Source organism: Lynx rufus, unplaced genomic scaffold, assembly GCF_022079265.1.
Source record: "Lynx rufus isolate CCGP_SWC_20201006 ecotype Redwood Valley unplaced genomic scaffold, mLynRuf1.p SCAF_14, whole genome shotgun sequence".
Lineage (NCBI taxonomy): Eukaryota > Metazoa > Chordata > Mammalia > Carnivora > Felidae > Lynx > Lynx rufus.
Genome location: NW_025814828.1, coordinates 15375130 through 15401960, shown reverse-complemented (window position 1 = coordinate 15401960; position 26831 = coordinate 15375130). Strand labels below are relative to the sequence as shown.

The 26831-nt window shown below is 43.6% G+C and overlaps 1 protein-coding gene across 1 annotated transcript in view; it reads left to right on the top strand.

Annotated features, from left to right (window-relative positions):
* MAP3K15 (mitogen-activated protein kinase kinase kinase 15) overlaps window positions 1–26831 on the top strand; it is a 124066-nt gene that overhangs the window by 67325 nt on the left and 29910 nt on the right. Inside the window, exons 7-14 of the mRNA XM_047075973.1 lie at window positions 767–937; window positions 5107–5219; window positions 5464–5623; window positions 8775–8925; window positions 10360–10467; window positions 18090–18139; window positions 20149–20244; window positions 26524–26611. Coding sequence (XP_046931929.1) covers window positions 767–937; window positions 5107–5219; window positions 5464–5623; window positions 8775–8925; window positions 10360–10467; window positions 18090–18139; window positions 20149–20244; window positions 26524–26611 — 937 coding nt within the window. The remainder of the gene's footprint in view (window positions 1–766; window positions 938–5106; window positions 5220–5463; window positions 5624–8774; window positions 8926–10359; window positions 10468–18089; window positions 18140–20148; window positions 20245–26523; window positions 26612–26831) is intronic.

Genomic DNA, 26831 nt, shown 5'->3' with positions numbered 1-26831 from the left:
TAATGTATTATAATATGAATACGAACATCATTAGCCAGAGTTGATTTAATCAGGCTCTGCAACTGATGGGCATTTGCTTCCAAACCTTCACAGGAGCCCTTAATATTTCACAACCACAAACTCGGGTTATTTTGTGGCAAAGATTATTTTAACAATGATCGAAGGAATCCATTACCTTTGTATGAAATGAAATTTTTACCATATAAGTTAATAAGAGAGAAGACTGTGATTTGTGAATATAGAAACAATTTTCTAAATTTTCTTTTCCAGTGGACAGGAAAACAGGAATTGCTGGGGTCTTTTCCTGTTTGAGGATGGCAAGGTCGAGAAATGCCAAAACACATTTCTAAATTTCTCTTGGCTTTCTGAACTGGGAGGCCCTGCCACTTTTCCAAAAGAAGGTTTTGTCAAACCACGTCATTCTCATGATTCAGGCGTAGCTTCCACAATCCTTGCTGTCCATCCAGCTATAGAAGCTGCCATGTTATTTTGTGTGTCTTCCCAAACACATCAGTCTGCATCTGCTGTCATCCACAGTCTGGATCTCAGTGAGAGAAGGGACCAAGTAGCAACTGTGACAGCGTGAGATTTACTGGTGTGGGTCTGAAGCACTTGTTACATTTGAACATGAAAAAGTGAATTTTTGTTTGGCTTTTGTTTCCTGCTAAAGCACAGCATCCCTACACCAGCCCTTGCCAGAACGAGCGCACATATGCTCCCATGTCTTGCTTCAGACATGAGTGATCTTACCATACAAATCTTTCAGGAGAAACAGTGCGGGTGACCGTGAGAAGGCTCTGCAGGTCATGCTCCAGGTTCTGCAGAGTTGTGACCACCCGGCCCCCGACATGTTCTGCCTGTGTGGGAGGATCTACAAGGACATCTTCTTGGATTCGGACTGCAAAGATGGCACCAGCCGAGACCGCGCCATTGAATGGTAAACCTTCCATCCTAGTCGGTAGCGTGTGCATCTCTGCAAAGAACAGAACTGCAGAGGCTAAGGATCCAGGTCTTTCTTTTCCGTGTGTGTGTGTGTGTGTGTGTGTGTGCGTGCGTGCGCGCGCGCCGGCCTACTGACGGTGGGGAGAAACAAAAAGTCATACATGTGGTTTGGGAATTTTCCAGATTCCTTTTTCTGAAAGGGACCATTAAAAACTGCATTTTGTACTGGTGACATTATTCCCACAAGTTCTCTCATTTACAGGGGCAAGAAGGAGGCTCACCAGGCTCCTCCCCAGCTGCTCCTTCCCTGCTACTTCATCCAGAACTGTGTTCCACCGCCACTAGCGCATTATCTTCTCAGTTCTGCCTGCCTGCCTTCTTCCTTCCTTCTTTCCTGCCTTCCTTTTTTCTTTCCTTCTTCCTCCCTTCCTTTTATCCTTCCTTCCTGCTTTTCTTTGTTCATTTAACAAAAGTTTATTGAGGGTTTACTGTATGCCAGAAACTTTTCTAGATGGTGGGGATAAAGACACAGCAGCAAACATGGACACGAATTCCTGCCTTCACGGACTTTGCATTGCTGGTAAGGGAAGTCAGACAGAGAAAGACAGAAAAATAGGATGTCACCTGTTGATGAGGGCTCTAGGGACAAGTTCATCAGGGAATCTGAGGAGGCTTGGGAGGAGTCACCTGCAGTTTCAGGCAGGGTCATCAGTGAAGGTGAGTAAAGTTGTGAGGGTGGTGAGATGAGCCTTGCTGAGAACTGTGGAGAAAGTGTTCTGGGAGGAAGGGCCAGCAGAGGCAGAGACCAGGAGGAGGAAGTTTGCTCCACGTGATCAAGGCCAGTGAGGCACGAGCCAGGGGAGAGTGGCAGGAAATGGGAGAGAAGAACTTTTTATTGTGAGTGAGATGATAAAATACCGGAGCACTCTGAGCAGAGCCGTGACGAGATCCTTCGTGCTTTTTTACCAGCGCATTCTCACTGTTTTGCAAAGAATACGTTTCAGGGGGTGTATCAGTTATCATTTGCTGCATACAAATCCAAAAGTTAGTGGCTTAAAACAGCGATTTATAATTTTTCCTGATTCTGTGGATTGGCCAGGCAGCCACTCTGCTGGTTCCACTCCTAAAGTGCTGGTCTCACTCGGAAAAATGAGCTCAGCTGGAGGCTCAGGAGGGGTGGAAGGTCCAAGATGGCCTCACACACGTTTGGCAACTGGCGCTGGGTCTTGGTGGTTCACTTGCATTCTCTGCTTGTGGTTCTCATCCTGGCAGACCAGCTTGGTGGGCGGCATTCTGAGAGAATGAAGGTGGAAGCTGCGAGGCTTAGGCTCCGGAACTCATGCAGGGTCCGTTCTGCACACCCTGGGTCACATCATAAGCAGATCACATGGTTACCCCCAAATAGACTCCAGCTGTGGATGGGAGAAGTGACAAAGGCACACGTGTCCTGGGATGGGAGGGATTTGTGGCTATTAAATAATCTACCACAGGGGCAAGAGCGGAAGTGGGGAACAGGGGACGGCTGCAGTAAATCAGGGAAGGGCTGATGGTGGCTTGAGCCCAGGTGGTGGTGATGATAATGAGATGTCAGAACCTGGACATAATTCCAAGGCGGAGCCAACAGCTTACCTCACCCATTTCTGTCGCGAGAGCTCTTGCCGCTCCACTCCTAGTTCTCACTGCTTCCCCTTGCCCTCTCCCCTCCCTTGTTCTGCTTCCATACACGTTGCCGGCTGTGTCATCTCCCCTCTTCTCTCTACCCACTGTCCTCCCGGGTGATCCCAGTCACTCCCACACCATGGAACCGTTAGCCGATCTCCAGCCTAACCTGCGTCCTAAGCTTTGGCCCCACGTCAGCCCCCGTTTGCCCATCTGTCCCACCCAGAGGTGGTGCCGCTATGTAAGATGCAGTGTATCCAGGCTGAAATCCTCACCTCTCCACAAGGGATGGCTTCCAACGTCTTGCTTTCTCACTACCATTCTTCAGCCTCCTACACATAGACTTTTTTTTTTTTTAACATCTGGTAATGTTCACTCATTTACCTCTCCATATGGTCAGTTCCCCATCGCAGCCCTTCTATGTATCTTGCCTCACTCCCTGCCAGTCTTTGCTCATCACCACCACCGTGGTCAGTGCCACTTTTTTTTACTTTCTTGCCAGGAGTGTTCTAACAGTTTTCCAAGTAGGCTCTGTGCTTGGTGTCTCTAAAGTCTATCCTTGTAGATTGAACCACTATGCCTTACTCCTCCTAAAGCTCCAAGACCCACCATGGCTCTCCATTTCCTATTAAATAAAAACTCAAACTTCTTAGAATACCAGTCTAGGTGCTCTGCAAACTTTCTCCAACCCACCCTGAGCCCCATTGCCCACTACCTGATACATGGCTCACTAAACTGAAGTTTCTTAGGAGTTTTGCAGACTCTCATCTCTGTTCCTGCCATTCTCTCTGTTGGAGGTTTCCTTTCCAAATCTCTGTCATTGCACATCTTTCCATCTTTGTGCCATATCTCGAGTTTCTGGGGGTGGCCCCACTTCTGTGAGCCCCTGTAGACATGGATTTGTGTAGTTTTAGGATACTTACCACATTCAGGTTTGTGTTTTCCCTAATTGCACTAGCTGTGTGTAGATCTATAGTTTCTTGGAGGGCAGGGACCTTATTTTATTCGTAATTGCACCTGATGTACTGTATGGTAGGAGTCGCTCAAGGTGTTAAGGAGCAATTAATATTGGGTAGAGCCGAAACAGGAAGCTGTGTTCCCATCACAGTGGCCAAGAATTCAGCCCTCAGGTAAGGAAATGACTGCCTGTGGCTCCTTCACCAAAGTCCTAGGAGCCCTTCTCCATCCACTTCATAAGGCAGTGGTTATAGGAACAAATGAAGCTTAGTCTCTGGTATGGTGAGACCTTGGGGTTATCTTACCCAGGGCCTCAGGTGCTGATGTGGAACATGGGCACAGGGAGGCAGGGGGCTGGTAAGAGGCAAACCTGGGACTGCAGTCCTGATTCCCAGTTCAAGTCTTCTCTGCCCCTAAGCTGGGCCTGTTTGATTTATGGGTAAGAGGCATAGAGAAGTCACCCTCCCTGCACTCTTCATAGATAGCTTTTGATAGTAAAAGTGGAAAAAAAATCAAATACCATAGGACATAATGAAGGAGGGGGAAGGTTTTTCAATTTTATTGGAATTTTATTGGGTAGGGTTGGAATGACTTCCTTAGTGTCCTCTGGTTCATCAGAGCATACTTGTGTTATTAGCCCCAAAGTTCATAAAACTGAATTGTAATCGACTTTAAATGATAGGTTGTCCCTTCCACAATTAGTATTTTGTTGGTGTTTAGCTCTCTTGTTGTCACACGAGTGATCAAATTCTTCCTGGTTTACAAGTCTTTGGTATGAACTGTGCCGCTTAACAACATTTTAGTGTTGTTACTTCGTGGATCAAATTCTTTGTTCCCAACCATGATATTTCTACTCGCTCATGGAAGGGAAAGAAGCTTTTTATGTAGAGAAAAAAAAGAATAAGAGAATTAAAATGGCACTCTTTAAACTTCAGGTGTAAAAATGGTACTCTCTATTTTGCATGTTGTTCTTTACCCCAGGGTGACAGATCCCTGCTCTTCTGTCACGCTGTGCCACTACTCTCGGAGCAATCTGGGGGCCAGGATCCTGCCGGTACTGCTTCGTACGTGAAAAAAAAATGACTCCATTTTGTGATAGAAGCAAACAAACACCCTGCAGAGTAATTGCCTACAATTGATGGAATTTTCGCCTAGTAAAGAATGCTCAATGTACAAATGGAGTCTAACTTTTAAAGTGTGATTTGGACATCAAATTGTGGTCTACTTTGGGGGATAGGGTTATAAAAAGGTTTTAAATTTCTTCTGTGCACTTTAAAATAATTTCCTTATTTTATACAGTGATCATGGTTTTTTCATCAAAAAGTATAAAACTGATGAAAAATTTTTAACTCCTTAGTGTTAATATTATGACATTTTCAAGAAGCTGTTTGAGTGCTTGGATGTAGCTGTTTGTAAAGAGGGAGGGGATCTGGAAAACAACCAATTAGTTGGTCAAAAAAAAAAAGTTCATGAGAAGGTGGGCTTGTGCCATTATTTATAATTTTTTGCTTCTACCATAATAAGAGTCGGGCGGTTCTGTACTGGCAGGTATCGCAGAGGATTTGCGCTCCAGTCATCTCTCTATTCAGGAATTAACCTGGCAATTTTGCTGATGGTTGCGGGACAGCAATTTGAAACTTCCATGGAACTAAGGAAAATAGGTAAAGTTATTTTTGATAGCAGATGTTGATGTGCTTTGGTAACACAAATTCAGCATTAAAAGTTACTAGCATTTCGTTCAAATAACTAGCATTTTGTTTCAAAAGGAACAGTTACTCTCTGATAGCCTGCCTGAGATGGTAGCCAACATAAAGTGGGTACTTTTTCCTCTGTCTAAAGGCTTGCATAATGTGATAGAAACTAGAAATATTTTTCATAACTTCATGTAAAATTCACTTTCTTAAGGTGTCCGGCTAAACAGTTTATTGGGAAGAAAAGGGAGCTTGGAGAAAATGAACAATTACTGGGATGTGGGTCAGTTCTTCAACGTCAGCATGTTGGCCAATGATGTCGGGAAGGCTGTCCAGGCGGCAGAGAGGTTGTTCAAACTGAAACCTCCAGTCTGGTGAGTCATGTCTGTGTGTGGCCTTCACTTCTCTCAATATCTGATCTCGTTCTGAAGGGTTTTCTCCAGAGAGGAGAGGGATAAATGCAAAAGACAATAACGATTGCCGTGTTTCTCCTTCTGACTTCTTCATTAAAGCAAAGTTAGGGCACGAAGAACAGCTCTGAAGGCTCACTTGGTTTTATGTGACAGGAGGGAACGACAGACAGATGGGCACGTACATGCACAGAATACGTCCCTACGCGCTCTGTCTCCAAAAGGATGCTCTCAATCTTAGTACTTTCTTCAGGTCGTCATCTCGCTCCTCAAGAACAAAACCTTCCTCAGCACTAGTACGTATTTGTGAGAAAGCAGGTAGTAAAGCTAAAAGCACACCCACAAAGTGATGTGCATCACGCATGAAAACTGGAACTAAACACCGAGATATGGTCAAGAAAATGGAGTCAGAGCAGTGGCCCTAGCTTAGCCCATCATGTCGCCATGAAAATGGCAAGAAAGAACACTGGGAGGCATGGACTTGCGTTCATGGTTTATCCTAGGATAAGAAAAGCCCATTGCAGGGTATATTTTCCTCTCTCAGTGGTTCTCAAACTTCGGCAGGTATCAGAATCAGCTGTGTTGATTACAACACAGATAGCTGGGCCCGCCCTTAGGCTGTCTGGTTCCAAAGGTCTAGGGTGGGGCCTGAGGATTTGTATTTACAAATGACAATCTGATGCTGCTGCTCTGGGGAACCACACTTTGAGAACCACTGTTCTGTGTCGTCTTTTAATTAATCTGGGTTTGGTATGTGACTCAGAGCAAGGTCTGTGAGAGGTGGGCAATAGCTGATTTGCCAATAGACATGAAGCTCCATTAGAATTGTCACTATGTCATTGACTCCTGTGGTCTCAAAATAGATGCTTGTTAGATATTTGTGTAATTAATAAATGTATGATGGATTTTCCCTGAAATATCAACAGTGGTGATCTCAAGGAGGTAGCCTAATAAGAAGCTTTTAATCTTTTTTCCTTATCTCTATTTTTCTGATTTGTCTAAAATGCATTTGGATTACACGCATCATTTATCATTTTTTACTTTTAATGACCCGTGTTCATCTGTCCCGTTATTTCCCAGTTCACTGGGCCAATCTGGACTCCCAGGGGTCGGAATCTCTTCAGTTATTTTTAGTTGGACCTTTTTTCTTCCCAATCTGAAGGACCTAAATTTGATCCCCAAACCATATCAGCCTGTTGAAATTTTTCTGAGGCTGAGCCAATAGGGATTCAGGCAGAGTCTCCAGCCTTCCTGGAGTGGTTGCTGTTGCCAGAATTCTACTTTTAAAGTGCATTGCTGCACCTGAGCTAGACAGACCCGACTCCAGGGAGGCGACAGCCAAGCCTTGAATACGTTCTAATTACATTAGTACCTACACTGACTTACAGCGTTGGGACCTGATATTGTAGGTCCGAGACCACCCTGAGCTTCATGATTCGCTAGAAAGACTCACAGAACTCAGGAAGGCTGTCGTACTCATGGCTAAGGTTTATTACAATAAAATTACACAGATTGAAATCAGCAAAGGCAAAAGGCACGTAGGACAGAGTCCAGGAGAGAGTAGGTACAAGCTTCTAGTTGTCCTCACCCAGCAGAGTAACATGGACAGTGCTTACTTCTTCTAGCAACAATGTATGGCAACATGTACAAAGTATTGACAACCAGGGAAGCTCACCAAGTCTCGGTGTTCAGGGTCTTATGGGGGTTCAGTCGTGTAAGCATGGAGCACCCATGTAGTTGACCTTAGTCACTGAGTCCCCACTGAGTCCCCAGCCTCTGTAGATATGGCACTGATACAGCATGGCCCAAGGCCCCAGGTAAGCAAAAACACTCTTATCAGGCTGGATGTCCCAAGGGCTTAGAGGCAATGTCCCAGAAGCCAGTCAAGAGCCAGACCTTCCTTGGAATGTGTAGAGTTTGGAGGACCCAGGCCTACTGAATTAACCCTTCACTGTCAGAAAGCAAGTCAGTCAGAGTCTAGCCGTGTGCCTTCCCGGAGCAGCCCCAGACTTTATCCTCAAAGAGCAACCTAGTAGTCCAGTGCTTTCAGTCCTTCAGTGCTCCATCCCCATTCACTACCAGTGGTGATGTGACCACCACTGCCCAACAGCTATGTTTCAGAAACTTCAGTTGGCCTGAAGACAGTAAAGAAGTGGGGAGATTGAAGACCTCGTAACTTCAAAACCTACCTGGTCAGATCTAATAAAAAAAATTCGATGAGTTTCACATTTGTGATTGTCTGGGGTCAAGGAGGAGAAGAGAGGGATGGGAGGAAAATGGCATGTCTATAGAAGGGAAGCATGACCCTTGTGACTGTGAAAATGTTTTCTATCTTAACTGTGTCCGTGTTGGTATTCTGCTTGTGATGTTGTTCTAGAATTTTATAAGCTGTCATCCTTGGTATAAACCAGGCCCAAGGTTACATGGGATCTCTGTATTATTTCTTACAAGCATACGTAAATCTACAATTACCTGAAAATAGAAAGGTTGATTTAAAAAAGACTGTGAGTTTGAAATTTTGTCATTTTGTAATTGCTTTGAATTTCATTTCTTCTTTTTTTCTTTTTTTTTTATTTTATTTTTTTTTAATTTTTTTTTCAACGTTTATTTATTTTTGGGACAGAGAGAGACAGAGCATGAACGGGGGAAGGTCAGAGAGAGAGGGAGACACAGAATCGGAAACAGGCTCCAGGCTCTGAGCCATCAGCCCAGAGCCTGACGCGGGGCTCGAACTCACAGACCGCGAGATCGTGACCTGGCTGAAGTCGGACGCTTAACCGACTGCGCCACCCAGGCGCCCCTGTAATTGCTTTGAATTTCAAACTACATTGTTATTAAGGTAGTTGTTAGAAAATGTCTGCCGGTGTCTACACTTGGAATACCATTAGCCCAATGTTGGTGAAAAGCCATAATGTATGATTTTGTTGGACCAACTTATTTTGCCCGGTGTTCGGGCTTCTTTTGATTAAGTGTGTGGCTGCCAAATGATGAAGAAGCACTCACTACACACTGTGAATTTAAGTAAATTAAGCTTTTGGGGAACCTCTTTTAAAGGGAGTAGAATTGAATTCCATTTCTTGAAGGATCTAATTTATTGGGCTTGTGATTTTTCCAGGTACCTCCGATCATTAGTTCAGAACTTGTTATTAATTCAGCGCTTCAGGAAACCCATTATTGAACATTCACCCAGGCAAGAACGGCTTAACTTCTGGCTAGATATAATATTTGAGGCAACAAATGAAGTTGCTAATGGACTCAGATTTCCAGTAAGTCATGCTAAATCCATTTCTTTCAGATAGAGCCAAAGAAACTGGGGATTGGTGCTAATTATTGAATACTCTGAAAGGGAGAAAACCTTAGAGTTGTTGAAAATGTGAAGATACCCATCATTCTTTGGTGGAATCAGCCAGGGATAGATCAGCTCACTAGAACAAGTTGGCTCTGCCCTCTAACATAGTGGTTCTTGACAGAATCATTTTGTCTCCCGGGGGACATCTGGCCATATCTGGAGACATTTTTGGTTGTCACAGCTGCGAAGCAGGTATTGCTACTGGCACCTAGCGAGTGGCAGGCACCTGGCGAGGGCCAGGGGTGCCACCAGACATCCCACAGTGCATAGTATAGCCCCTCCCCCTACATAAAATCGTCTGGCCCCAAATGTCAGCAATACCAAGGTGGAGATACCCTGTTCTAAATCAGTGCAAGACTAATAGTAAAATTTTGGAATTTGACGCTGTTTCCCATTGAGCTTTGGTTTGCCTCCAATACCACTAATTAATTTTTAAAATGTTATTGCAAAGCAAAATGGCTATTAGCTTTTCATTAAGTTTTTGTTTCAATTTTATGACCATATTATAAGGAGTCGTAAGTAAGATACGTAAGCATCCTAGACATTGAACTTGACATAATTGTATTTTGTATTTATGCCATGAGATTTTGTGAACATGCTGTGTTCAGGAATTTCATTAAACTGCTAATAGAGATTAAGTTGTTTGAAATGATTATGATAATGATTTTGTTCTTGGGTACTAAGTTTTAAAATCTTCTTTTAATTATGAAATATTTCCAACCTATTGAAAGGGACAAAAAAATAACAGACACTTGTGTAATCTCTACCTAGATTTAACACTCTTAATTAGGTTGCTGTATTTGCTTTGGAAAGCCATTCATTCTCTCTCCCCCCTCCCCCTCCCTCTCCCTGTCTCCTTTCTCCCCATCTCCTTCCTCTCCCTCTCCCCCAGCAATAAAACACTACTCATGGAATGTCACCTCACTCTTCATTCCCTTGGATGTTTCATAGACTTGGACACCTCACAGATCATCCAGTTTGCTTCATTTCTCTCAAAAACTGTAGCCTCCCTCTTTCTTCTCTGCCACCTTGTTGGGCAGGCCTTTCTTGGCCACCCCATCTAAAGTGCTCGCCCCACCTTTATTCTGTCATGTTTGCTTCACAGCCGTATAGGTGACCGTATTCCATGCCCCTATATGTTTGTTTCTTGTGTGCCCCATTAGAGCATAGACTCCTCCCCCGCCGTGGGGAAGGGACTACTGTCAAGATTGCGGTATCCCTGGGCCCTAGAGTAGTATTGGCACACAGTAGGTCCTCGAGTATTTGTGGAGTACAGCACTTCCCACTTGCTCACTGGGCAGAGTGACCTGTCTGGGATATTCCTGTGCATCACAGAAATCTGTCCTTTCAGGTGCTGGTGATAGAACCAACCAAAGTCTACCAGCCTTCATATGTTTCTATAAACAGTGACGCTGAGGAGAAGACGGTTTTCCTGTGGCATGTCTCACCCACAGAAATGGTAAGAAAAAAATCTTCCATAGCTGTCTCTCGCTTCTGTGCTATTGAATCAGAAATTTGGTATTCAAGTAGGAGGGTCTGTGTTGCAGTACTTGAAAGAATAGGTACCCGTGCCTGACTGGTAAGATCTGTGAGTGCAAGAGGGTATAATCACAGATGGGAGAGAGGATGCTGGTTTTTCCATTTGATGTTTCTTTGTGTACACATGTGTGGGTATGACTTTGTGTATGTTTATGCAAATGAATACAGTGTGGAAAAAAGAAGTTACACCCTGAGGAAGTGGATAAGGAGTAGTGGGAAAGTCCCTCCAAATCCCCCAGACCCTGTCCTTATTCCCATCCCCACTGACTTGGTGGATGTTCATCCGTACCATTCTCTGCACTGCCTTATGTATGTGTAAGAGTGTGTATACGTGCATATATTTATTATTTTAATTTTTTTGATGTTTTATTTTTGAAACAAGACAAAAGCTGGGGAGGGGCAGAGAGAGAGGGAGACAGGAACTGAAGCGGGCTCTGCGCTGACAGGAGAAAGCCCTATGTGGGGCTCGAACTCACGAGCTGTCAGATCATGACATGAGCCGAAGTCAGACACTTAGCCAACTGAGCCACCTAGGTCCCCCTATACATGCGTACATTTTATATATATGTTTGTGCGTGCGTGTGTGTATATATACATAGAGAGAGTATTTTTGTTAAAGTGAGATCATACAGTATATATTTATTATTTTGCATCTTACTCTTTTTTAACTGATTCATACATCTTAATGTTTATTTATTTTTGAGAGAGAGAGCACGAGCAGGGGAGGGGCAGAGTGAGAGGGAGACATAGAACATGAAGCAGGCTCCAGGCTCTGAGCTGTCAGCACAGAGCCCGACACGGGGCTCGAACTCACGAGCCGTGAGATCATGACCTGAGCCGAAGTCAGACGCTTAACCCACTGAGCCACCCAGGCGCCCCTGATTCTCACATCTTAGACATTATTTCCATATAGCACACAATGATCCCCCTGATGTTTTTGGTTGGAATATTCCCCATATTCCTGTATCATGGTGGTCCATTTCTGAGTATGCTTGAACTGTAAATTATGGTCCCAGTCTCCTGCAGTGCACCTTTCAGCCTCACCTGTGCACTCTAGCTGATGATGGATGCGTCGGTGTACGTCCTGGCGGTGTCACCTTGCACACTCCTATAGATTGTTTCAGGAGCAGAGATTCCCAGAAATGGACTTGCTGGTTTTAAAGACCACATATATTTAAAATTTGAGAGCTACTGGCATATTTGTCCCATTTCAATTTATATTCACACCAAGGATATAGGAGAGGGAACATTTTAATTGCCCGCTAAAGAGATCACAGAAATGCTGGGCCAGGCCTGATGTTTTGTGGTAGTAGCTATATTTTTGTCTCTGTGTGTCTAAAGTACTTCTTCAGCTCTTTTCTTGAATGAAATATTTTTAGTCATGAAAAGATCCAGCACCTTTGACAAGTGCATTCATTATGTGGGTCTGTTCACTATGTATATGTTCTCATGGAGCGTGGGGGGACTTCTGCCATTAACTAGGCAAAGAGGGATTTTTCTCTTGGAAATAAGAGTGTGAGCAATTAGGTCTTCATCAGGTAAAAGTAAACAGTATCCTCAACAATGAAATGCAACATGGGAGAATAAGCGGAGGCTCAAAATCGTGTAAGAAATTCCTTATCAGAAATAGTCACGACACGGCACCTCCCCATCGTTCGGCTGGTATGAAGTCCGCCTTCTGGATGCAGAAGTTGCGGATGTGTGCTGTACGCTGTGGCGCCCGGAGTGAACAATCCAGCACTGTGCGTGCTTCACGGTTTAAGAGAGTAATTCTCATGTGTCCTTATCCGCCACCCCCGCCCCACACACACACACGAAACTAAAACCAAGGGACACAAGGACACTTCGGGAGGTGTTAGACATGGATATTACCTTGATTATGGTGTTTGAATATGTCCAAACTCATCAAATTATGTGCATTAAATATGTGCACTTCTTTGTCTATTATACCTCAGTAAAGATGTTAAAAAAAAAAAAAGGGACACGAAATCTCAAGTTGCCTTAGTACCCTTGAGCGGCTATAACAGAACACCGTAGGCTAAGGGCTTAAAGAATATTTCTCATAGTTCTGAGGGCTGGGAGTATGAGGACAGGGTGCCCGCATGGTCGGGTTCTGGTGAAGGCCCTCTTCTTGGTGTGTCCTCACATGGTGAAGAAGTGTCTTCCTTGTGTCTCCTTTAATAAGAGCACTAATCCCATCACGAGGGCTCCACCCTCATGACCTGATTGCCTCCCCTAGGTCCCACCTCCCAGTGCCTTCACATTGGGGTTTCGACAGCTGATTTGTGGAGGCACAAACATTCGGTCCACAGCACAAGTGTAAGCCAGTAACTTTTCTAAGATTTAACAGTGTAGCGACCTCGTTCATCAGAGTCAGCAGCCATTAGGGGACATGAGCTGCTCTGATGTGCTTGGGGTTGTTGGTTTCTTTGGTTTGCTCCACTGTGTGTGTTAGTTTAAATACTGCAAAAGAAAAGGCCAAAATAAAATATACACATGGTGTTCAAACAGCTAGAGCTCCTTTGAAGAATGGAGATGTTCTGTTAAATTTGCCTCTTTGGTTGTTTTTAACCTTTTATGGAAGTGTCATAGACACTGAAAAGCACATCAGTCATAAATGTACAGTTTGATGGATTTTTGCCAAGTGAACACACCTGAGTAACCAGCGTGGCCAAGGAAGAGAACGTCAGACCCCACTACCCCCAAAGCCTGGCTTACGCCCCCTCTGTGCCCCCCTCCAGTACCCACCCCCAGGAAGCACCCCGCTTCTGATGTTGGAGTTCTTGTACTAGAGACAGACCTTGCTTGTTTGCCTTGTGTCATTGATGCCACTCTGATACGAGAGGGTTTTCAAAATTCTGGTCTGTGACCTCAGTATTCCATTGATGTACGCACAAAACACCTCCTATTTTGACAAGTACTTGGAGTAAAAAACCAATGTTATTCAAGTGACTCCTCAGACTTTTAGAGCCAAATGTTTTTGGTCTCCTGGAATTCTGCACACTTTGCCCATTTTATTTGAATCCTTTAATGGTTGCTGGCCCTTAACGGAAATTTCCATGGGTACATATACTGTCTCCCTAGTTGTAAATGTTTTACTTTGTATATAGTCTGTAATAAGAAATGGAAAAGAACTATATAAGCAGCAAATGCTAGTTTTCCCTGACTGATGAAATGTTTTGCACAAGTGCTTGTAGTTGTCAGAACAAACGTCTGAGGGAAATATAAATTGCCTTTTTTTCTTTGAGAGGAAGCTTTTGCTTTTGCCTGCATTTGCATTTTTGAAATTCTGCAGGCTGTAAAAGCCAGCAGATTCGCCTGGAGTGAGGGCGACATTTCTCCACGGCATTGCGTCTTCTCCCGGTGGGCTGTGCCCAGCAGGGAGAGATCACGCACGTGCACGGTGTTCTGTCGCGTACTGGCGGACCACACTGCTGTCAGAGAAATTCAGTTCTGGTTTGCTAGCCAAGGATTCAGAAACTTCTGCTGGTAAATGTTTAACAGCCGGCTCTCCAGGGGGCATGGGAGCAGAGGGCTGACCCGTGGCGTTTGGCGGTTTCTGCGGTGTAACTACTCCCACCGTGGCCAGTTTCAAGCCACGTCCGGTGGGTCTGCAAACGTGGGGTTGGGAGGAGGTGTGCACAGTTGGCCTTCCTAGACCGGCACCAGTGGCACCCAGTGCAACAGTGCAAAAGTAGGCTACCCGGCGTGGGGACAAATGCAGCATTGCCCCCTCAGCAACTCTCATGCTCCAGAGTCACCACCGGGCACATAGTAGCCACCAGCGCTGACCACGCAGGTAGGGCTGCTTGTTGGGGAAAGCTCTGTCGTCGTCCTCGCCACCTTTTATGCTTATGTAAGAGAGCCACAGGACAGACACGTCCAGAGTCTACAGAATTGTCCCAGATGCCCAAGATTCCTCCCTCAGAGGTCTGCATTCTGGGAGTAGGAGGGCAGGTGCTGAGGCGCCCGGGGTGGGGGGAACCCTGGAGGCCTGTCCCCACCTCTGGCTTCCTGGCCCGTTTCTCCATAGCCCACCCTGGCTCTTGCTCCCAGGAAACTCTTCCTGGGAGCTTCTGACCCCGACATGGAAAGCTGTAGTCTTGAGTCCATTTCCTCATGATTCAGAGGGAAAATATCCCCTTTCCAAAAGGATGAGGACGCTGCTGAAACGGGAGGCTCGGGATGGGAGGAAAACTGCCCCTGCGTTCATGATGGAGACGGTAGTCCGTGCCAGGTGACCCACCAGGCCACTGGGTCAGACCCTGCGCAGCCACCCTGACTTCCACTACCAGATGCTTCATGAAAAACCCCACTTGCACATCCAAGAGAGTGCAGGCTTCACAATTTCATTCACATAATATTCCAGAACAGGCAGAAGTTGCCGTTTCTACTCTCGGATGACTAGAGATGGGGGGGTTATGAGGGAAGTTTCTGGGCTGCTGCTCATGTTGTCTCTTGATTGATTTTTAGAGCATGAGAGAGTGTGTGTGTGTGCAGGAGAGGAGCACACACAGAGGAACAGAGGGGTGGGGGGGTGGTAAGAGAGAATCCTAAGCAGGCTTCACGCTCACCGTGGAGTCCAACAGTGGGAGCGATCCCACGATCCTGGGATCATGACCTGAGCTGAAATCAAGAGTCAGATGCTCGACCGACTGAGCAACCCAGTGCCCCATGTCTCTTGATTTAAATGCTGGTTACAACAAGTATTCATTTTGTGGAAATGGACTGTGACAATCACTGTGCCCTTTTGTGAATGTATGGTGTATTTCAATTCAGAACTTTCATAATAATTTTAAAACACTTGTACTGGCCCAAACCATTACTGGATCCCATGGCTTTCCAGATTAAAACTCACACTCTCGTACTGAGTGTCAAACCCCCTGTATAATCCCGCCCTCTCATTGTCCCCTGAGCTGGCCCACAGGGGCTCACATGTGCACTTCCGTCATCCTTATTCCGTGTAATTTCTTCTTCCAGTGACCCAAGTTCCAACTTTGCCGAGGTGTCTCTAACCACCCTCCCGCCCCTTTCACTCACTGTAGGCTACCTTCTTGCCTGTATCGTGTACACAGTATTTCCTGTTGCTTATTGATCGGTTTTTTTTTTTAATTTTTTTTTCAACGTTTATTTATTTTTGGGACAGAGAGAGACAGAGCATGAACGGGGGAGGGGCAGAGAGAGAGGGAGACACAGAATCGGAAGCAGGCTCCAGGCTCCGAGCCATCAGCCCAGAGCCCGACGCGGGGCTCGAACTCACGGACCGCGAGATCGTGACCTGGCTGAAGTCGGACGCTTAACCGACTGCGCCACCCAGGCGCCCCATCGGTTTTTGAGAATGTCTCCCCAAGTGCTCTGCAAGCCCATGCAGGACTTGTATGTTTCATATCCATAGTATCTACAAAGCCGGTACCTCAAATGCCCATTGGTTATGATAGAAAGGGAAAGAGGAGTGTGTGTTGTTTGCTTCTTAGCCAGCAAATCTTCCTCCCCAATCAAGAAGCTCCATAAAGCTACCTCACAGTAAACCTGCCATCTGGGAATACTTCAAAAACTCCTGTGGCTGAGGTTTGTTGTTGTTTTTTTTTTAATGCTTGCGATAGAGCGCACCACCGGGGGAAGGGCAGAGGGAGAGGGGGACAGAGGATCTGAAACAGGCTGTGCGATGACAGCAGTGAGCCTGGTGGGGGGCTTGAACTCACAAACTGTTAATGACGACCAGAGCTGAAGTCAGACGCTCAACCAACTGAGCCACCCAGGTGCCCCTGTGGCTGAGCTTTTTATGCACATGCAGCCTCTTGAAGGTATAGGTAGGTGGCCCAAGGCTGTCTTGAATCTGTCCTGGTTCCTGTTTCTGTACCCTAATCCGAAGGTAGGCTCCTGCTCTCCACCACTGCCTTCTTTCAGTGACTTTGAATAGAACTCTGAAATATGCTCAGTCTTTCTACATGGTTGGGTCCAGTGTGCTGGCTTTCGTATTAGCATATGCTTTCATCTTTCACAGCCCTCACTGGTTCCCGTCTTCTATAGAGTAGAAACTGAGGTCCTGATGATGGTCTCCTAGGCCCTGCATGATCTTTGTCGTGAGCTCTCCAGCCTCCTCACCCACTCCCCTCAGTCACTCGCTCCAGGCATGCTCCCCTCTTGGCTGGTCCCCAAACATGCCAGGACACTGCTGCCTCAGGACCTTTGCACTTGCTGTGCCCGCTGCCTGGGACTGTTCTTTCCCCCCCAGATATCCACATGGTTCAGGCCTTCACCTGCTTTAGCCTACTGCTCAAACGTCATCAGAGATGCCTTCACGGAACGTCCAGTTTAACATCATGACTCCTGCCCCACCTCGATGTCCTTCCTGGTTCTATTTGGCATTGTGGTGCTTTTCGTCCTCTGTCCTATTAAGTTACTACTTAATTTATTTTTCCTCTCTCCTCACTTGAATGGAAGCTCCATGAGGGCAGGAGTTTTGTTTTCTGTTATGTCCACAGTACTTACCCAGCACATAGTAGGTGCTTAATCAACACCTCTGAATGGATCTTCTCCCATTGAGGGCCATATTTCCCGTTGTTCCTGTTGTCGTTCCTCCAGGATGGCAGGTAACTTGTCACCCCACTGCTCATGGCTATTCTCCTAAGCCATATGCTCAGTCATTGGGCTCTGACACTTCTCTTGGGGGCTGAGCTGGTCACTTATGACATTGTTCAGGCCAACCAAATGTATTTTCTTATTTTAAATGATTGTCCATTGTTGTGATGTATCGGTATTGTAGCCTTTGGCTCTTCTGAAAAGGATTTCAGATATTTCTTTTGAGGCTTAGCTTTGTGCAAAGTCTATGACGTGTGTGGAATGGCAGTGGAGGGAGGGAACAGTTATTTTAAAAAATCTGTCACGTACAGACTGAAATCCAGTAGCCCCCAAATATTTGTGCTTTATCTGTGCTTTGTGTCACATCCAGGTTGGCAGAGTCTCCGTTCCCTGTAGCGGAATAGAGGGTGGCTGGGGAGGTTTTTATGAGCCCGGCCCACAGGTGGAGCACATCATTCCTCCTTAGACCCCGTTGGTCAGAACCTCATCCTGTGGCCCCACCTAGCTGCAGGGGTGGCTGGGAAATGCATTCCAGCTGTGTGCCCAGGGACAGAAAGAAAGATTGGAGAACACTGACTGGAGTCTGCCACAGTCTTGCTTCTGCAAACATTTTCACAGGTCACTCAACTTAGGTGGGCTGTTCCCAAACTCATTTTCAAGTTTTCCTGGTATGTCGACAGAAGATGAAAGTCCATTCAGTGTGTGTTTACTCTGTGCTTATACTCTTTCAAATTTAGATCATTTGCTCTAAACTGGATTAAAGATACAAATGAATTTTTAGGATACCTAAATTTTTAGAAAGTGTTTCAGGTCTTCCAAGTTATATAAAATATATTGCTCTAACTTATAAATCTCTATTGAAAGTAAAATAGCAAAAGTGACCTGAGAATGAAACCCCCCAAAATTTTTTTGCGTGGAAAAAAATCAAGCTCTACTGACTTTTGTCTTTAAAACCTACAGAAACAAATTCATGAATGGAACTTTACAGCTTCTTCCATTAGGGGAATAAGGTAAGAACGAACATAAGGAAAAATGGAATTATTGTTTTAATACAGGTGATAATGATAGTGTTTTATTACTTTAACGTTTCCACTTATTTATAATATGTGATATTTTCATTTTTAACAATCCGAAATAGACTATGAGCTCTTTTGTAACCCTTGCTCATGTGCTGCTAGTCAGGGCTTCTTGGCTTGTTGTAACACAGTAGCTTTTTGTGGTATCCATAGACTAAAACTCTCTTGTCTCAAACTTTTCTTTAAAAATGAAGTTGTATCTCTAGAAAGAGAAAGTGTTTCTTGTTTAAGCCGTTGATGTTCAAGTGCTCAGGAAAACCCAGAAACCTAGAGATCTGTACTTCTACCAAGAAGGAGTTACTTGGTAATGACACTTGGTTGGGGTCTCCTGAGCAGAGTAACGGAGCCAAGGGAATTGTTATTAGCTGGGGGAGAGGTGGTGTAGTCCAAGGAGAGGTACGGTGCTTGCTCTTTGGACCAGGGGTGGTGACCATTTGGTGACCCTTGTGGCTGCACTCTGAGCCTCACTCTCTCAGCACGACCAAGGGTAGGAGCGGCTCTGAAGCAGATGTGAGTTCTAATCCCTCTTTCACTGTTTGACCTTGACAAGGTCACTCTAACACTCTGTTTCTTCATAGTTTCCATTAAATTAAGGGCTCAGATTATAACTGTATGTCCTTTCTCTGATTGTAAGACCACAGGCCACTGAATGAATCCCCTGTTACCTCTAGACATGGTACGATCCTATTCTAGACATATCACTGTTTAAAATCGAATGTTTTTGTCACTTTAAAGGGAGGGGAAATAATTTAAGAACAGGGTAGTGAATTTGAGCAATGCTGCTCCAAAAATAAAATCCAAAAAGTGTTGAACATTTTGAAAATCTTATTACTCCAGAAACTAAGTGGTATAAGAACATGTACTTAAGAACCTTTTGTTTGTGCCTTCTCATGGATCTATCTCTTGCTGCCATTCACTCATCAACAAGGATGTGCAAAGGGCCTGGGGTGAGAATCAGAACCTGGAACCAAGGTGACACAAAGAACATGTGTTGCACATTCCCAGTGCTACCCAACTAACCGTGGTAGTTCCTTTACAAATTGGTTTTCAAAATTTATGTATAACCTAGTTTTAATTTTTTTTAATCTCCCTGTACTATTGCTGTTTCAACTCATTATTTGTCACATAATCCCTGAACACAGGAAGAATGGCTAAAGAAGCTGGGGATCTCAGGAAGAGATAACTTAGGGCAAGATACAGTGGCATCGTTTGAAGAGAATTTGGGCTTTTCCATAGTGCCACCTGGCTAAATGAGGGCCATTGTGTAGGCTTTGGCCCAGTGTAGGTATAGAACTTTCTAGCAGTTAAGTCCATCAGCAGATGGAGTATGGGGATTTTCTGTCACTGGGTATGTCCAGGAAACCTGAACATCGACTAAGGCAGGCACTGTAGAGTCAGATCCCAACCTTACATGGAAGTGGACCTTGCATTTCCCTAATGACTGATGATAGTGAGCGTCTTTTCATGAGCTTACCGGCCATTTATATACATTTAATGCCTTTCTTGAGCTAAGATGCCATGTTTATTTCTGCCTCCCTTGTGTGGCCACAAATACTCTGTCCTGATACTTTTCAAGTCTAGTAATTCCTTTGGTACCATAATACGTTATCTCACAAATAAACTTCCTGTCTTTTGTGTGAAATTCTAAACTTTTGAGGACAGAGATCATATTTCTTTCCCTTTCTTGCTGCTCTGTGCTTTGTTTAGCACTGCATATATGGTAAGTTCTCGAGAATACAAACATAGGCAAGACCAATGTCCCTGCTAGTAAAATTTTCATAGAGAAACAGAAGTCAAATTTGGAGGGTATCTGTTAAAATATTAATGAATCTTTCAAATTTGCAAAATGGAAGAAAATCTATTACTAGATTTTTCTGAAAAATTTACAAGGGTTATCATAACTTACATATGGTAAGCATTCTTATGTTTTTCCAATTTTACAGCATATCAAAGTTTGATGAACGGTGTTGTTTTCTTTATGTCCATGATAATTCTGATGACTTTCAAATCTACTTCTCCACTGAAGACCAGTGTAGTAGGTAAGTTACAGCTGATTGAGGTGTTTGCAAACTAATTATGGCAATTCACTTTTTTTTTTAAGGGAGAGAAAGTGTGAGCAGGGGAGGGGCAGAGAGAGAGGCAGAGAGAGAACCTTAAACAGGGTGCACGCCCAGCAGGGAGCCCAATGTGGGGCTCGATCTCACAACTCTGAGATCAGGACCTGAGCCAAAATCAAGAGTTGTATGCTTAACTGACTGAGCTACCCAGGTGCCCCATGTGGCAAATCAGTTTTAAGGATCTTTGTTGTGAAAAATATTTGCCTTTTCTGAAATTTTAACTTTAAAAAAGTTACCTTTACAGCTTCATTGAGGGAAGAATCACATACCATGCAGTGTACCCATTGAAAGTGTACAATTCAGTCTTTTTTAATAAATTCCCAGTTTTGCCACCATCACCACGTTCTAATTTTAGAATATTTTCATGACCCCCAAAAGAAACCTGGTGTCCGTTAACACTTACTCCCCATTTTCCCTCGCCCTAACCCCCCTAACCCCAGCCTTGTGCAAAAACTAATCTACTTTCTGTCTCTGGATTTGCCTTTTCTTGACATTTCATATAAATGTAATCATATCATATGTGGTCTTTTGTGTCTCACATTTTTTACTTATTATATTCCCATGGTTCATCTATGTTGTAGCTTGTGTGGGTGCTTCATTCTTCTTGTGGCTGATCATTGTTCCATTGTATGGATATATTTGATTTAACTATTCATTTGAAAGGCACTTGGGCTATTTCCTCTTGTTGGCTATTATAAATAATCCTACTGTGAACCTTAACGTGCAAGTTTTTGCATGGACCTGTGTTTTCATTTCTCTTGGAGCTAACTTACTGGGTCTTAGGTAACTCTCTCTTTAACCTTTGAGGAACTGCCAGACTGTTTTCCCACTTGACATTGTCGTCAGCAGTGTACGAAAGTTCTAGTTTCTCCACATCCTTGCTACACTTGTTATTGTCTGTCCTGTTGATTATAGCCATCCTAGTGGGCAGTAGGTAGAATCTGATTGTGGTTTTGATTTGCATTTCCCTAATGACTGATGATAGTGAGCGTCTTTTCATGAGCTTACCGGCCATTTATATATCTTCTTTGGAGAATGGTCTGCTCAAATCCCTTACCCAATTAAAAGAATGTTTTAAACTTTTTATTTTGGGAAAACATTCAGAGCTATAAGAATGTTTCAGAAGGGGCACCTGGCTGGCTTAGTTGGTAGAGTATGTGACTCTTAATGTCAGGGTCGTGAGTTCAAACCCTACATTGGGTGCAGAGCCTACTTTAAAATTAAAAAAAAATTTTTTTAATGTTTACTTATTTTTAAGAGAGACAGAGACAGAATGCGAGTGGGTTGGGGTGGAGAGAGAGGGAGGCACAGAATCTGAAGCAGGCTAAATTTTTTTTAAATAAATTTTAAAAAAGAAAGTTTCTAATCTGGCCATTTGTAGCAACGTGGATGGAACTGGAGAGTATTATGCTAAGTGAAATAAGTCAGTCAGAGAGAAAGACAGATACCATATGTTTTCACTCATATGTGGATCCTGAGAAACTTAACAGAAGACCGGGGGGAGGGGGAGGGGGAAAAAAGTTACAGAGAGGGAAGGAGGCAAACCATAAGAGACTCTTAAATACTGAGAACAAACTGAGGGTTGATGGGGGGTGGGAGAGAGGGGAAACTGGGTGGTGGGCATTGAGGAGGGCACCTGTTGGGATGAGCACTGGGTGTTGTATGGAAACTAATTTGATAATAAAATTTCTATATATCTATATATATAGAGATGGATCTATACATATATATGTGTGTATATGTATACATACGTATATATACATATATATGTGTATATATATACGTATAGATCTCTCTCTACATATACATGTATATATATGTATATACATATAAAAGAAAATTTCAGAGAAACAGTACAAAGAACTTCCATATGTTTCACCCAGAATTCTCCAGTGTTACTCCTTTACCACATTTGTTTTACATTCCTCTCCATATGCATATGATTATTTTTGTTCTGAACTGCTGAGGAATAACTTGCAGACATAATGCTTCATCCCTCTCGCTACTTGAGTGCATATTTCCTAAAAACAACATTCACTTGTATAATCACAGCACAGCTATCTAATCAGGAAATTAAGATTGATATGGTTCTGTAATCTACAAACCTTATCCCCCTTTTACTTACTGTCCAACTAATGTCTTTCACAGCAAAACACAAGATTTTTTCTCAGCTCCGCACTCCAATCCGCGATCATGTGACATTTAATGGTCATATCTGTGTAGCCCCTGTTTATCTTCATCATTGCTTCCTTGTTTTTCTTGACTTAATGCTTCCAAAGAGTACAGGCCATTGATCGTGTGTAGCCCTTCAGTTGGGGGTTGTTGTTTCTCACGATTACATTAGCATCATGCATTTTGGGGAGGAACCTCACAGAAGTGATGTCCTGTCCTTCTCATGCACGACTTCAGGATCTGTACAGTATCTTTGTCTCATTACTGGTGATAATAACTTGGCTTACCTGGTGAAAAGTGGTGTTTGCCAGGCTTCTCCCAACTGCCCATTTTTAATTGCATTATTTGTATTTTTGTTAATGGTTTTAAGGATTCTTTACGTGTTCTGGATACAAGTCCTTTACCAGATATGTGATTTGCAAATAACTTCCCCGACCCCATTCTACGGGTGGTTTTTTCACTGTTGATGATGTTCTCTGCAGCACGGGTTTTAATTTTGATGCAGTTCAATTTATTTTTTGTCTTGTGATTTGTGTTTTTGGTGTCCTGTAAGATTTTGCCTAAGCCAAGGTTTTTTATGGTGCTTCTTTTCTTCTAAGAGTTTTAGCTCTTACATTTAGGTCTCTGGTCGAGTTTGAGCTCATTCTTGTACATGGTGTAAAGTAGGGTGTCCGGCTTCATTCTTTTGCTTGTGGATATGTGGTTGATCCAGCACATTTGTTGAAAAGACTATTCTTTCACCCACTGCACGGTCTTGGCAGGCTCAGAAAATCAATTGACCAGGGTCACCTGGGTGGCTCGGTCAGTTAAGCGACAGACTCTTGATTTCAGCTCAGGTCATGAGCTTCCAATTCATGAGTTCCAGCCCCACATCGGGCTCTGTGCTCACAGCACGGAGCCTGCTTGGGATTCTCTCTCCTCCTTTCTCCGTCTCTCCCCTGCTTGTGTGTGTGCTTGCTTGCTCACGCTCTCTCAAAATAAATAAAAGTTTTAAAAAAAGAAAATCAATTGACCATAGCCAGAAAAGTTTAGTTGTGGACTTACACTTCTATTCCATTGATCCGTATATCTGTTCTTGGGCCAGTACCACATTTTCTTTCTTGCTGTAGGTTTGTAGTAAGTTAGGAAATCAGGAAATGTGAGTCCTCCCAGCTTTGTTCTTGTTTTTGATAATTACTTTGGGTATCGTGGGTGCTTGCATTTCATGTGAATTTTAGAATCAGTTTGACAATTTCTGCAAAGCAGGCAGCTATGATTTTGACAGGCATTGCAATGGATATGTAGACCAATTTGAGAAGCGTTGCCATTCTAATTATGTCACGGTAAGCCTTCGATTCCATGAGCATGGCACATCTATCCATTTGTTTAGGTCTGTAATTTCTTTTGACAGTTTTTTTGTAGTTTCAGTGTACACGTTTTATACTTCTTTAGTTAACCATATACCTAAGTATTTTATTTTTTTGATGCTATTGCAAATGGAGTTTTCTTAATTTCTTTTCCAGAGTGTTTCTTGCTAGTATATAGAAATATACTTGCTGAACTCATTTAGTGATTGTAATATTTTTATTTTTAAGATTAAAAAAATTTTTTTAATGTTTGTTTATTCTGAGGGAGAGAGAGACAGAGTGTGAGCGTGGGAGGGGCAGAGAGAGGGAGACAGAGGATCCGAGGCAGGCTCCAGGCTCTGAGCCGTTGTCAGCACAGAGCCCGATGCGGGGCTCAGACTCACAAACTGCGAGATCATGACCTGAGCCGAAGTCAGACGCTTAAGCAACTGAACCACCCGGGCGCCCCTATGATTTTATTTTTTTTTAAATCTCTACACCCAGGATGGAGTTCAAACAACCCTGAGATCAAGAGTCACATGCTCTACCAAACAGAGCCAGCCAGGCACCCCAGTTCTCATACTTCGTATTGAATTTCTTAAGATTCTCTGTATACAGGATCATGTGTGCTGCAGATTGATAAAGTTCTTCCTTTCCAACCTGGATGCCTTTATTTCTTTTTCTTACCTAATTGCCCGACCAGTGCAGTTGTTGAATACAAGTGGCAAGAGCGGATGTCCTGAACTCAGGGGGCAAGCATCCAGTTTTTCACCAGTAAGCATGATGCTCCTGGCGGGTTTTTCTTCCTCCCTCCCTCCCTCCCTCCCTCCCTCCCTTTTTTCCTCCCTTCCTTCCTTCCTTCCTTCCTTCTTTTAAGTTTATTTATTTATTTTGAGAGAGTGCGCAAGAGAGAGTGAGGGGAGGGGCAGAGAGAAAGAGAGAGAATATCCCAAGCAGACTCTGTGCTGTCAGCACAGAGCCCGATGTGGGGCTTGAACCCGTGAACCATGAGACCATGACCTGAGCCAAAATCAGGAGTCAGACGCTTAACCGACTGAGCCACCCAGGCACTCCATATTTACATAATATTTAAATTGAGGTGTAACATACATAGAAGTGAAGTGTGTAAGTGCACTTAGGTATATCAGCACCCTAGAAGGTTGCTCGTGCCCCTTTCCAGTCATTAACCCCCCTCCAGTGGTAACTATTTTGATTTCTGTCACCAATGGTTAGTTTTGCCTGTTCTTGACCTTCAAATAAATAGAACCATGAAGTGTTTACTCTTCCTCACTTATTTCTTTTAAAATAATATCCATTAGATTTAGCCATGATCTGTGTACCATTTCATCCTTTTTATTGTTGTGTAGTATTCCTTTGTGTGAATATACAGCAATCTGTCTGTTCTAGTGGTGAACGTTTAGATTGTTTCTAGTTTGGTGCTATTATGAATAAAATTACCGTGACCTTTCTTGTACATGTCTTTTGGTGAACATATACCAATTCCTGTTGAGTATATACCTAGAAGTTGGAGTTACTGGGATGTAGGGCAGGTTTATATTCAGCTTTGGTTGATGCTTTCCAAAGCGGGTGCATCACTTCACACTTCCAGCAGCAGTGCACGAGCATTCCACGTGCTCCATACATGGACAAGAAATGGTCATGTCTTTTATATTCTAGTTATTCTGGTGAATTCGTATCATATGTCTCCTAAGAAGTCTGACTCTTGGTTTTCCCAGCTTTCAGAGATTAGAAGAAGCAAAGGTGGGATGGGTTGCAGAAAATAACGTTTTAACGTTTTGTGGAAATCATCTGGAAGTATACAATACCCTTCCCTATGATCGTGTGAGAAAACCATAAAAATTTTGCAAGTCAAATCTCTTGTACGTAAATAAACAACTGCACAAATGTCGGAAGTGGCTGATGTGGCCCAGCAGCATCCGTGAGAAAGACCTGGGGGTAATAGTTGATGTTAAGCTTCATCTGTGTCAAGAGAATGATGAGGCCATCTTACACATTTCCTCCTCACCCCTCTCCTTGAGACCTTACTGTTTACAAAGAACTAGAGCGTCGACAACTTGAGAGGCGATGATCCCACTATCCTTAGCACTGATTAGGTCACATCTGGAACACTGGTCTTAGGGCCAGACGAGGAGAGTAATGCAGGGACACCTTTGAAGAATTACCTGCTACTGGAGTGACTTCAAAACAAATCCTGGAGGAAACATTGAGGGAACAAGGAGGAAAGATTTAAAGGGATTTAGTAAATTTATGTACTTTTCTAATGGACTGTTACATAGAAAAGGGATTAATTCTAAGCAGTCTGTGGATGAGACCCACCTAAAAGGAGTCTTTGCTCAATGAGAAGCTTAGCTTCTCATCAAGTTGTCTACGGAATAAGCAAACTTGTGAGGTAATGAGTTCTCTGTCACTGGAGATGTTCAGGCCTCAGTTGGGCAACCAGTTGGTGGGGCTCCTGTATAGAGAGGACTCAAGTATCACATTGAGTATTTGAACTAGATTTGACATAGTACCTTAGTGGTACTATGTCATTAAGGTACTATGTCAAATCAAGGAGTAGGTTGATTATTCCATGAAATTGTACAAACTTCCTTTATGTAACCACAGTTTAATGTAATAAGGCTAAGTTAAAGCTATGGAGCATGAGTGATGATAATTAGCATCTTTGTGACATTTGCTGTTCTAGGTTTTGCGCTTTGGTCAAAGAGATGATAAGCAACACAATGGGTAGTACAGTGGAGCTGGAGGGGGAAACCGATGGGGACACCTTAGAGGTAAGTCATAGAAGACCTAGAACATGGAAAAAAATATTTATTGTGTCTTTGATGCTGAAAGAAAACATCCCATTTTTTGTGAGAATCCTTCCTATTTAAAAATACTCTAGAATGAATGAGCTAGCTATCACTATCTGTGACTTTCAGAGATTAAGTTGAATATGTCTGTAGAAGAACCTCATTACTTTGGGATCTTCTCAGCCGGAATATTTAAGAAAAA